At 51.3% G+C, this 12,655-nt stretch overlaps 1 protein-coding gene and 1 pseudogene across 1 annotated transcript; both read right to left on the bottom strand.

The window, feature by feature from the left end:
• Positions 1–2,603: 2,603 nt before the first annotated feature.
• On the bottom strand, positions 2,604–10,727 carry LOC131558865 (mas-related G-protein coupled receptor member H-like). The gene is made up of 2 exons (XM_058806926.1): positions 8,917–10,727; positions 2,604–2,779 (listed from the first exon to the last, which is right to left on the bottom strand). Exon 1 carries the CDS (start codon positions 10,172–10,174, stop codon positions 9,254–9,256), a length of 921 nt encoding a protein of 306 aa, XP_058662909.1. The 5' UTR covers positions 10,175–10,727; the 3' UTR covers positions 2,604–2,779; positions 8,917–9,253.
• Positions 3,066–4,030, bottom strand: LOC131558789 (mas-related G-protein coupled receptor member H-like; annotated as a pseudogene).
• Positions 10,728–12,655: the final 1,928 nt, after the last annotated feature.

Below are 12,655 nucleotides of genomic sequence, written 5' to 3'. Positions count from 1 at the left end.
ATGAGGAGAGCCACGACAGCTGGAGCCAGTGTGAGAGCAGGCAGTGGAGCAAAGTGCCTGTCCCGCTGCTGCTGCTGCTGCTGTGCCTGTGTGGGATGGTGGGAATGGGGCTGTGCTCTGGCTCCTTGGCCAGCAGCAGTGCCCTCCCTCTGATTGACTTCCTGGCTGGGAGCTGTGCAAAGGAACTCACCCCGTCTGGTAGTGTTGCCTTCCACAGGTCTTTTGAGGATGTGCCAGAGCCAGGGCATAGGGACAGCACAGTGGAATCATCATGAAAGATAGTCAGCATAAAATAGAACCATAAAATCTCCAGAGTTGGAACGTAGCCACAAGGTTCATGGAGTTGAGCTCCTGGCCCTGCTCAGGACATCTCAACAATCCCATCCTATGTCTGAGAGCATTGTCCAAATGCTCCTTGAGCTCTATCAGGCTGGTGCTGTGTGCAGCAGGGGAACTCCTGCCTGTGGTGGTTGCTGGATGACGTGAGGAATCCTCATGCAATGGTTTGGGTTTGAAGGAACCTTAGAAATCATCTCATTCCAAGCCTTCAGTTGTGGGAAGGGACACCAAGGAAACCTCTTGCTTTGAAATCTCTGCTTTGACTATTTTCTATTCACCAGGTCTGAGCTTTCTCTGTCTCAGAAATGGGCTTCCTCACCCTGTGGAACTTTAAAATTATGTGACCCCAGCTGAGAGCTTTTCCCATTGGTTTTTCTTGGTTTGTCTGCTTCAAACCAGCAAGTAGATGGATAAAAAATCTTGGCACAGCAGTGCAGAACAATTCCTTGTTGAATCCTATCCATCTGCAGCAGCTCCTGTCACATGGGAATACATTGTGGAGGCTTCACTCTGAGCGTTGTTGCAGAGGTGAGTGAGGAAGTATTTGGCATGGCCCCTGGAAGGTTTTCTCCAGCAAGCATTCAAGATCTGGGGCTGTGCGCTATCTTGTGAGGTGGAGAAGTTTGGTCTTTAACAATTCTTCCCACCAATACCAATCTAAGGTTCTATGGAAAATGAAAGCTCAGGTAGGGAGAGGCCTGGATGACACTGCACACAAGGAAGGTGCTTGGAAGTAGAAAAGTACATTGGAGGATCATGATCCTCCTGCTCTTACCTTGGGAGAAATCCCCTGGCTGAGCTGTTCTTCCATGGACAAGAGGTTGCACCATGGAAACTTTCTGCTTTCCAATGGACAGGATAATGGGAGAGAAAAACCCTCTCAGATGTAAAAGTCTCCCTCTTCTGTTAATTATTAACAACTCTTTGCATAAATGCTCTTTAGGTGTTTAACCTCACGTGTGTCTCCAAAGCCTCACTCACCACCCACGGCTTTCACTCTCAGTTCCCTTTCCAGAACCAGGGGCATGTTGGCTTCCCCTGGATTAAAGGCAGTGGGAAAAGGAGGGACAACTTCCCCCTGAGCAAGAGATGTGGCTGCTGCCCAGGTCTCTTCCAGGAGGAATCAGGAGCTCTTGGTTCTGCCAACATCATCCCAAGCATTGAAGGCACGTGCCTTAGGAAGGGCTCTGGTATGAGACAGGAACCTGCCCTGCTCCCAGACCAGCCAGAGGCTTTAGAATGGGATAAAAGAACGAAATGAGCCATTTTGGACACTGTTTAACAGGGACAGATCCTGAGTGAGGCCTGGATGTTTATGCAATGAATTCTTGGGCCGTAACTAGAACTGTGAAAACAAACAAAAACTGTAAATCCAAACTTAGTTTAGTGACGGCAGTGAGGGAACACATGCAATCAATCAATATGATTGCTAAAGCAAGCTTCTGTTTATTTGGAGTACTGCGGCACTTTTATATGTTTTCAGTAATTATTCATATTCGTCGTTAGTTCATTGGTTTAAAGCAAAAGGTTATGTGTACATACTCCTCCTACTTGGTGGTTTCTAACACAGTGTTCTTCCTCATTCTCATCTCTTTTACTTCTCTATTTCTATATTGCAAAACCTGATTTCTTCTTCATTCTTGCTGCTGTCCTTGCCCTCTTGACCTTGTCAGCATGATGCAGCATACTTTGCAAACTCCTTACAATGGTGTAAGGCCTAGTTCTGTCAAGTGAAGCCTACTTATGCTAAGCTAATATGCGGTTTGCTTGTACAACATTTCCAGGGACCCATGGCTCTGTTCATCCAGCCATTCTTGACAGTTTAGGGGTAGTTTCTGAATGACAAAGATCAGGAGAGGCTGGACTGTGGCTGGAGCTGCTGTGCAGAGTGGCTGTGCAGCTCCTCCTGAGGGTGGCCAGGTTCAGGATGGAGGTGCTCAAGGGCTTCCCTGGACACTGATGCTGGGGAACCAGAGGATGGATGGCCCCATTCTGCAGAAGAGCAGCAGAACCCCCTAATTTCTGTGCAATTCAATGGTCCAAGCATCTGGTGATGGGAATTTCCATATTCCATGTACTTTCTGATACAGGCACAAAGGATCAATTGAGTTCACTATCACTGCACTTTTGTCAGAAGGATTTAATTCTGAAATTCAAGAATGTGACAAATTCCCACTGAAAGGATAAGGGAATGTTGCTGTCCCTCCCCAGCTCTGCAGCCCTACCTGGTGTCCCTTCCCACCAGCTGGGAATGCAGGGCTGGCTCTGCTGGACAGAAGGGGAAGGATGCTCCCTGTGATCCCAACCCCTCTCCTGCCATCCAGAGGCACCAGCCCTGCAGGGATTTGGGAAATCACTGCCACCCTGTGCTGGGTGTGTCCCCAGGGATTAAGGTGTCCCATTCTTTGCAGGCAAGAGCTCCCTGGAAACACCATGGATACTCATCTGCTGAGCCAAAGGAGATGGAGTTCATTCCCTGGGGCCGAGGGCATGGGGGTCATTGCATGGGGAATGGAGCTGGGGAACAGCACAGAGCCCAGCTGCACTGCTTGGAGCCATGTGGATCCAGGAGGGAGGAGGAAAGCCATGCTGCAATGTGCTCCCTGCAGAGCATCCCACAAAAATCACCCAAGGCAATGCTCCTGCTCCCTTCCGCTGCAGGAATACAGCACCACGGGGAGGGTGATCCTGTGGATAGTGATTCATCAGGTGACTGAAGGAAACCCTCAGGCTTTGTGCCAAGGTCCTTCAGAAGAGCAGTGGAAGGGATCAACAGGCTCAGACTGCTGTTTCTGTGCAAGACTTATTTCTGCGTTTGTTTTTTTTTTTTTTTGCTGCTCAAAGACCCTCTGGAGGGAGAGCCAGAGGGACCCCATGGAGCAGGGCCTCCTGCACTGCCCTGCCAAGAAGTAGATGAAGGGTTTGATGCTGCTGTGGATGCAGGCAAGCAGGAAAACAACCTGGAAGGGCACAGTGAGGTAACCGAGCTGCTGCAGGAAATTCCAGAGGCTGTGAAAGAGAGTGAAGAGCACAGTGATGAGGATAACGATGTTGCGCCTCTCGGACTGCTGCTGCTGGGAGCCCCACTTGGCCCTCATGAGGACGATTGTGTGGGAAGTGACCACGGTGCAAGAAAGAGGAGCAGGATGATGATGTACATGGAGATGAGAGCTGCCCAGCAGAGCTCCTGCTGGTGTGATGGGCACAGGAATGTCACCGTGGGAATGACAGCAAAGAGAGCAAAGAAGGCCCAGTATTGGACACTTCCCACCACACACATCACGTGCTCAGGAAGGTGGCAGCTGCAGCAGAGCTTGCAGAGCTTTTACATAGACTGCGCAGTCCTTCAAGACACCAGTGCCCTGTAGAAGGGGACCACTGACAGCTGGAAAAGGAAACTCACGTACATAAAGGGCACAATAGGGGAGCAGGTCATGTCCTCCACCAGGAAGAGGAAGGTAGAGGGGACTGTGAAGAAGAGGAAGAGGAAGTCAATGAAAGCCGTGTAAAAGAAGTAACGATTACTCTTTTTCAGGCTGAGGAGCCAGAGCACAGCCCCGTTCCCAGCCAGCCCACAGAGGCAGATGAGCAGTGTCACACTGTGTATGGCCACATTGGTGACATCTGTCTCACAGACATCATCCCCTTGAGTGGTTGAGGCTGGAGATGGGGACACAGTGGTCACCTCCATGGATGGACACTGGTCAAGCACTGGGATGTGGCCCCTGGCCGTGGTCAGAGTGGATGGGCAGTCAGTGCTTGGAGAATCCAGGGATGGACCATGTGGCTCCTCAGCAGCTCCCTGCAGTGGGAAGGATTCAGTGGGGAGGAGTGAAATGTGCAGGGGAGGAGGGCAGTGGGAATGGTGGGGTGTGAGAGGGAAGCAGTGTGCTTGGACTGTTCAGCAGGAGATGCAGAAAGGAAGTGCAGAGCAGAGGATGGATGACCTGGGGAGGGCCCTGCAGTCACCGGGAGAGGGTGTCAGGAACAGAGCAGCTGCTGCAGGAGAGGAAGGTGGGGTAGGGAGGAAGGCAAACATTCCACTGACCTGTTCCCTGTGGGGCAGCAGCAGGCAAAGGGCTCTGTGCAGATCAGCGGCGCTTCCTGGTCTCTCTTGCTCCTTTGGGATCCATGTCTTAAAGCAGCTCCTGCCAGGTCAGGGACATGAAGGAGAAAGTGCCCGGGTCACCAGGAGCTCCCCATTCCCGTCCCTCTGGCTCCTCTCTGTGCCCTGTCCTGGTGTTGCTCACCAGGAGTCATGGGGGGAGTGGGAAATTGCATCTTTGGCTACATCAGAATGTCACTTCCTCTGAGTTTTTGGTCGTGTGGTTTTTTTTCATACAGAGGAAGTGACTTTTGTCAAAAGCTCCAAATGAAACATTTTGCAAATGCCTCCCTGTTTCCTCCTGATGAGAAACATTCCTTCTCTGCAGACTGTCACTTTCTCCTACTGCCTTCTCTCTCCTGAGAGACTTGTACCATTTCTTGTTTCTCTTCCCTGTGGGGTCATTGTCCCTCCAGCAGCAGAAGGATGGTGTTGGTGCTGGTGGCTCTGGAATGCTGGCAGTGCTGGTGAGGCAGCTGGGTATTTCTCAGAAGTAACTCCTGTTCCAGGAAGAACTCTGGGATCATTGCCAAAGCCTTCCTATGGCCTGATGAAGCCGATCTGAGGTGGTCCCTCTCCTCTCCTCTCCTCTCCTCTCCTCTCCTCTCCTCTCCTCTCCTCTCCTCTCCTCTCCTCTCCTCTCCTCTCCTCTCCTCTCCTCTCCTCTCCTCTCCTCTCCCAGTCTCTGCACCCCATTCCCACCCCACTCTCCATCCTCACCCCATCCTATCAAATCCCACAGCTTTCCCAGATGGAGCTGCTCCCCCACTCTGAGCTTGGCCTTTCAGGCTCTGCTCTCCTCTGGCTTTGCCAGCATCCAGACCTCCTCCAGCCCCCTCTGACTCTCTCCTGACCCCTCCAGCCTGCTCTGATACCCCAGAACCCACCCAGGGCTGATTTTTTCCCTGACAGTCCTTCTCCTCCCCTGCTCCACCAGGGACTCCAGCAGAGTCCCTGCTCCTCTTGGCCACAGGGTTCTAGGACCCAGGAGGGAGGAGGAAAGCCCAGCTCCAGTGTGCTCCTCAGGATCACACAGGATGATAAATGTGCCTGGAACCATTGTAGAAACAGATAAGGAGGCCTGCAATGGTGTCAGGGCAAGTGTTGTAACAAGAAGGCCAAAGGAAAAGTTCAAGGCAAGGTCACCTTTAATATCTCAGCACTCAGTGAACACAATCACTGAGGTTACCCCAGCCTTCAGTTTCATAATCCAGGTTCTCTGACAATGGTTGCTTCCAAATCCCTCGCTATGTTCCAAGTTGGTTTCCCCCTAAGATGTATCTATGCCTGATGTAAACCTCTCCCCTTGCTCCTCCCCTGAGGTTATCCCCTTGCTGGCTGTTTGTACCTGCCCACTGTTTTTGGCCTGCTATAAACCACTAGAGAGCTGCTCTCTCCCTCTTTCCCTTCCGAATCTCTGCATTAAAGGACTATTGGGAGACCAGGCCGGGAGCATCCTTTGACTCTTTTACTTTTCTCCCTGATGCCGGTAGAGTTAATCCCGCTGTAGAGCCCCAGCTCTGAGGTTCAGCTCCTGGTGAATTCATCCTGGAGCTGTTCCATACACCTTGGCGTGCCCGCGGGTGTCCTGAGAGAGCAAGCTAAAGGCTCCAGTGGCTGGCATCAGCTGGCGCCCGACGTGGGGCACCATTTGTAGCATCCTGCATTGCTACTAGTGAAGTGCAAAGAAGCAAAAAGGGCCTTTGCACAGCATCCACAGATGTTTAATTCTGCTGTGAGGTGAGATGCTCGGAGTTTCCCCCACCCACACACATGGAGGGTAGTCCAGGTTTTACTCTCTCGGGGCCTGGGGTCTGACCCTGCTCTCAGGGCAGTACAAAGATCAGGGCCCATCAGGGAAAAAGCAGCAAGTGGCTCAGTGAAACCACCACCACCTGCCCACCGTGGCTGCCTTGAGAGCCCCGCGCTGGCAGCGTCCCTGGGCACCATCTGAGACAGACCCAGGAGGGGGCTGAGCTCCAGCACAGCCACCGGTACTGGCAGTAGGACAAACTCCACATGGCAGCACACCAGCACCACACCCAGCACCAGCAACACAAACACAAACCCACTGGCAAAGGTATAAAAGTCCTTGCCATCAACATTTTGGGGACAGTAAAATGGTTCAGTTTAAAAAACAGATACAGTTTCATCACCTGGAGAGATAACAAAGAATATGTGTTTGTTCATCAGACTGCTACAAAGAATAAGCCTGTGAAATACCTCCACAGTCCAGGAAATGGAGGAATCGTGGAATATAATACAAGGAAGAAAAGGCCCCCAAGCAGCCAATGTGACAGGACCTGGTGGAGTTCCAGTGCAAGGTAGTAAACATGCATCAGACTGCAAACCTGCAAAATATTATCCACATCATAGAAGTCCTCCACACACCTACCAAGGAAATAGAACCTCAAACCAACAACCATCAAGTCCCAGCAATACCCTAAAAGGAAGAAGAACACAGAACACCAATGAGGTGTCCAGCATCCAAAAGTCCAGGTTGATAATGAAAGAACCTTCCAGTCCAATGAGTCCCACTTCTTCTAATACCCTTCCCCAGTTCCTCCCTGCTAGTAAAGTCCAGTGGCCTCCCTGCCCCCCTCTCACTTTTTCCTTTCCATTGTCCTATTACCCCTTTTTTATGTTCCCACAAATTCCTACCACCTTTCCCCCCTTTCCATACCCTCCCTTAACTAATCCCTTCCCCCAGAGTTCCTTAGTAATATCAGAGGGAGGGTAATTGGGAGGGAAAGAAAGGAAAGCTCCCCTAAAGTAACCATCTTTTTCTGAAAAGTTAATGATTTCTATTTGGAGTTTCCAGCAGGCACACCAGCACCTACACTGCCTTGTACAGAGCCAATTACAGCCAGCAACGCTATCACACGTAGCAGAGAACCAGTCCCTGCTGAAGGAACCTTCTCCTGACTCAGTTTCCTGATAAACCGTACTAAGAAAACCCCACGTTCCCTCCTGCCAGCTCTAAGACACTCCAGGAAATCTGTTTGGACATTGAGAACTCAGAATAGTTTGCATTTTGAAAATTGTCTTATGCGCGGTTTTGATTGTTTTTGTCATTTTGTGTTAATTCAGTTAATCCTTCAGAGAAGCTGTCTTAATAATATAAAAAAATGGGAGTTGTGGAGGCCCTGGGAGGAATCCCCTAAATTAGGGTGACACAAGAAGCTTTCACGAAAGCCGTTACACTCCATTGGCTCCTTCCCCTGTTCCTATGTCTGGAAATGAGTTCTAGGAAAGTGATATTTATGTATTAGATAATAGACACACTTTAATGACTGTGTGGTTATGATGGATAAAACCCCTGTTAGAAAGTCTCACCGCACACAGATCAGGGAGAGATCCTTCTGTGCAGGTAAGGAATTCCTGCTTTATAATGCTGCTTCCCATTGTGTTAGAAAGTTTATTTCAGCCGATTTCAGAGTCAAGATGCAAACGGGATGCACAGCACAGAGAAGAGGAGACCTGGGGATGGCCCTGCAGTCACCGGTAGAGGGTGTCAGGAACAGAGCAGCTGCTGCAGGAGAGGAAGGTGGGGTAGGGAGGAAGGCAAACATTCCACTGACCTGTTCCCTGTGGGGCAGCAGCAGGCAAAGGGCTCTGTGCAGATCAGCGGCGCTTCCTGGTCCCTCTTGCTCCTTTGGGATCCATGTCCTAAAGCGGCTCCTGCCAGGTCAGGGACATGAAGGAGAAAGTGCCCAGGTCACCAGGAGCTCCCCATTCCCATCCTGCTGGCTCCTCTCTGTGCCCTCTCTGTCCCGGTGTTGTTTCACAATCTCAGTGCAGTCACAGGGCAGCTGGAAATGGTTTTGCATCTTTGACTTCCACAGAGTTCCACAGCCTCGGGGTTGTTGATCTTCATGTTTTTCATTTTCCCCACGAATCAAGGGGTCTTTGTTGTGACAAAACGACAACTCACTTCTTAAAATTTCAAAAGTTTATTAAAATACAACAAGGGACAAGGTAAAAGGAACAGTGCTCGGTACGCACTCGCAGCCAGAGGCATGGCCAGAGGCACACAGAAGCAACGGGCCCAAAACAGAAACAAGATTTGTGCTCTCTTTGTAAATCACCCCCGGGTAATCCAACCCCCACATTCAGACACATTCCGCTTTTTCAACACAGCTCCTCCTCCGTCCCGCCTTCCCCGGGCTTGTGCAGTGCTTCGGGCTTCGACTGCCCACAATGGTCAGATTGGTCAAATGGTCAGATCAGCATTACAACTCTCAGCGTGAACACAGTACTCGTATGAGAAAAACTCAAAATCTTAAATAAAAAAAAAAAAAAAGAGAGAAAGAAGAGAAAGACAGAAGGGTAAGGATGCTCCCTGTGATCCCAACCCCTCTCCTGCCCTGCAAGGATTCAGGAAATCACCACCACCCTGTGCTGGGTGTGTCCCCAGAGATTAAGGTGCCCCATTCTTTGCAGGCAAGAGCTCCCTGAAAACACCATGGAACTCATCTGCTGAGCCAAAGGAGATGGAGTTCATTCCCTGGGGCCAAGGCCATGAGGGTCATTGCATGGGGAATGGAGCTGGGGAACAGCACTGAGCCCAGCTGCACTGCTTGGAGCCATGTGGATCCAGGAGGGAGGAGGAAAGCCATGGTGCAATGTGCTCCCTGCAGAGCATCCCACAGAAATCACCCAAGGCAATGCTCCTACTCCCTTCTCCTGCAGGAATACAGCACCACAGGGAGGGTGATCCTGTAGGTATTGATTAATGAGGTGACCCAAGGAATCCCTCAGTCACTCTCCTGGGGTCACTCAGCAGTGCAGTGGGAAGATTCAACAGACTCACACCCCCGTGTCCCTGGTGGCATCATTTTTGCGTGCAGTTTTTATTTCCTGCCCCTCAAAGACCCTCTGGAGGGAGAGCTGGAGGGAGTCCATGGAGCAGGGCCTCCAGCACCTCCCCACCAAGAAGTAGATGAAAGGTTTGACGCTGCTGTTGATGCAGGCGAGCAGGAAAACAACCTGGGAGGGCACAACCATGTAACCGAGCTGCTGCAGGAAATTCCAGAGGCTGATGATGAGAGCCAAGAGCACAATGACGAAGATAATGATGTCGTGCCTCTTGGGCTGCTGCTGCTGGGAGCCCCACTTGGCCTTAATGAAATCAACAGCGTTGGAAACGAGCAGAGGTGCAGCATAGAGGAGCAGGATGATGATGTACACAGAGATGAGAGCTGCCCGGCAGTGCTCCTGCTGGTGTGATGGGCACAGGAATGTCACCGAGGGCATGATAGTGAAGACAGCAAAGAAGGCCCAGTATCTGATAACGATCAGCACCCACAACAGGCGCAGAGGAGGGTCACAGCAGCAGCAGAGCTCAAAGAAGTTCCGCATATATCGCACACTGCTGCCGGCTGACAGCTGGTACAGTACCCAGTAGGAGGAGAAAACTGAGAGCTGGAAAACAAAGTTCATGTACATCAAGGGCATGACAGGAGAGCAGGACACATCCTCCACCAGGATGAGGAGGGCAGAGGGGACCGCAAAGAGGAGGAAGAGGAAGTCGACAAGAGCCAGGTCAAATATGCCAGCGTTCCTGCTTCTCAGGCTGAGGAGGCCGATGACAGCCCCATTGCCAGCCAGCCCACAGAGGCAGATGAGCAGGGTCACACTGTGTATGGCCACGCTGGTGACATCTGTCTCACACAGATCATCTCCTTCAGTGGGTGAGGCAGCAGATGGGGACACGGTGGTCACCTCCATGGATGGACGCTGGGCAGGCAGTGGGATGTGGCCCCCGGCTGTGGTCAGAGTGGATGGGCAGTCAGTGCTTGGAGAATCCAGGGATGGACCATGTGGCTCCTGAGCAGCTCCCTGCAGTGGGAAGGGTTCATTGGGGAGGAGTGAGATGTGCAGGGGAGGAGGGCAGTGGGAATGGTGGGGTGGGAGAAGGAGGAGGGGTCTTGGGCTGGTGTTCAGGGGATTGATAAGGGAGAGAGAAAAAACATTTTCAACTCTTCTGAAGTTCCTTAAAGACTAACTGGGCAAATAGATAAAAATATGTAAGATGTGGACCCTGTCTGATAAATGTGGCTGGAGCCAGAGTAGAAACAGATAAGGAGGTCCACAGTATTTTTAGGGCAAGTTCTGTAAAAAGAAGCAAGAGACCCTGGCCAAAGGAAAAGTTCAGGGCAGGGTCAACTTTAATATCACAGTACTCAGTGAATGCAACCACAAGAGACCCCGCTGAATGATCATCCAGGGCCATCAGAGGACACTCAGTAGGAAATGGATGCATGGAAATGAGTTCTTGGAAAATGGTATTTACGTTTATGTTTAAGGTGTTCTTTAGATAAGAAAAACTTTTAAAGCCTATGTATGGTTATAATAAATAAAAACACTGATGTAAAGTCTCACAACACACAGAAATAATGAGAGAACCTTCTGTGTGTCCTGCTGCCTAATAGTTCACTAGTAAAATGATTAGTTGGTGTTAGGAATTTTATTCTGTCTGATTTTGGTATCACTCCTCATCCATGCCATGCCATGCCATGCCATGCCATGCCATGCCATGCCATGCCATGCCATCCCATCCCATCCCATCCCATCCCATCCCATCCCATCCCATCCCATCCCGATGGGTTCCCATTCCCTGGCCTCTCCCTGGCTGCAGGTGTGGCCTGTTGGGCTCTGCTGCTGTCCAGTGGGAGATTTGGCATTGGTGGCACCCAGAGCCCTCCTGCCCCCTCCAGCCCCTGTCTGCCTGATGCCTTGGGCTGGCTCCCTGGAACAGAGGCCAGAGCAGGTGAAGAGAATAAAAGGAGGCATCGATGAAAGGCCTTCAAAAGGTTCACTCTGGGCTCTCAAAGCCTCTGAGAGGGGCTGCACCCAAAATGGATAGTGGTCATGAGTTTTTCAGACAGATATAAGTGTGGTCCACTTACAAATCAGGGATTAATCCTCCAATTACAGCTTCAGGTAAGGAAAGTATTTAAACCCAGTTGGCCCTACCACAATTCATTTTTGTCTATACTTTCCTTTTGTCTATACTTTTCTGAGACAGTAGAGCGTCCTTGAATTTCAGACCTAGAGGATTGGTTTTATCTGTCCAAACGTTGCAGACAGTTACATAACACTTTCCATGGAGCTTAGAGTTATGCAGTAATGCAGTACAGAAAAATAGAAAGGCTAAAATCCTAAGGCATCATGCCCCCTCTGACATCCTCTAGAAATTCCCCCCAGGCTGCCTTCCCCTCCAGACAGCCCCGCTCCTCTCCTGCCCCACTCAGGAGCCCCAGCAGTGTTTCTGCTCCTCCTGGCAATTCCACGCTTCTGCAGCGCAATGAACAGCAGTGGAGCCATCCCTGTAGTGCCTCTTGTTTGTGTCCAAAGGAGGCTGGGGGGCTGGAGAGCAGGGATGGAGCTGGGGAGGGGCATCTCCAAGAGAAAGACGGCCCCAAAGCCTTCCGGGGCAGGCCGGGGTGAGCAGCCCGTGGGGAGGGACCGGAGCCTGAGGCCCGGGGCTGGGAGGGATGGGAAGGACGGGAGGTGGGTGGGCTGCATGGGGAGTGGGATGGGAGGGTGGTGTGGGAGGGGTGGGACATGATGGAGCTGCTGGGAAGATGTGGTGGGAAGGTGTGGGGTGTGGTGGGGCTGGAGAGAAGGTGTGGGATGTGGTGGGGCTGGAGAGAAGGTGTGGGGTGTGGTGGGGCTGGTGACCTCAGGGAAGCCCCAGGGAGGGGGGTGATGCCCCATGGAGCCCATGGTGACAAGCACAGATGTCACCCTGCTCCTGGAAGGGGGTGGCTGTGCTGAGGATCACGGCCTCCTCCTCTCCTTGCTGCTGCACCACCTGAGCCTGCTGAGGGAGCAGCTGAAGGCAGTGGAGAGGAAGAATTTCTGAAAGCAGAGACATCTTTGCACCTGGCTCACAAAATTAAAAATTAACGATCTCGGGGGAGATCTCTGCTGTGACACTCACAGAGCACTCGGGGTGGGGAATGCTGAGCCCCTGGGCCATTGTGTCCGTGCCAGCCCAGCTCTGGGCACTGGGGATCATGGTTGCTGCAGGGAGCACAAGCCATGGCTGTGTCCCCTCTGACACCAAGATGTGGAAGACGAACAGCAAAAGCGTGTTAGACTAATAATGATTTTGAGTCAAAATTGTGAACATATTGGAAATACATTTGCCACAGACAGCTTTAAAGAAAAAAAACATATTTCAGGCATGTTTATGCAATATAA

Source organism: Ammospiza caudacuta, chromosome 6 (genome assembly GCF_027887145.1).
Source record: "Ammospiza caudacuta isolate bAmmCau1 chromosome 6, bAmmCau1.pri, whole genome shotgun sequence".
NCBI lineage: Eukaryota > Metazoa > Chordata > Aves > Passeriformes > Passerellidae > Ammospiza > Ammospiza caudacuta.
Note: the sequence above shows the minus strand (reverse complement) of the source record. Positions and strands in the feature narration are given on the sequence as shown.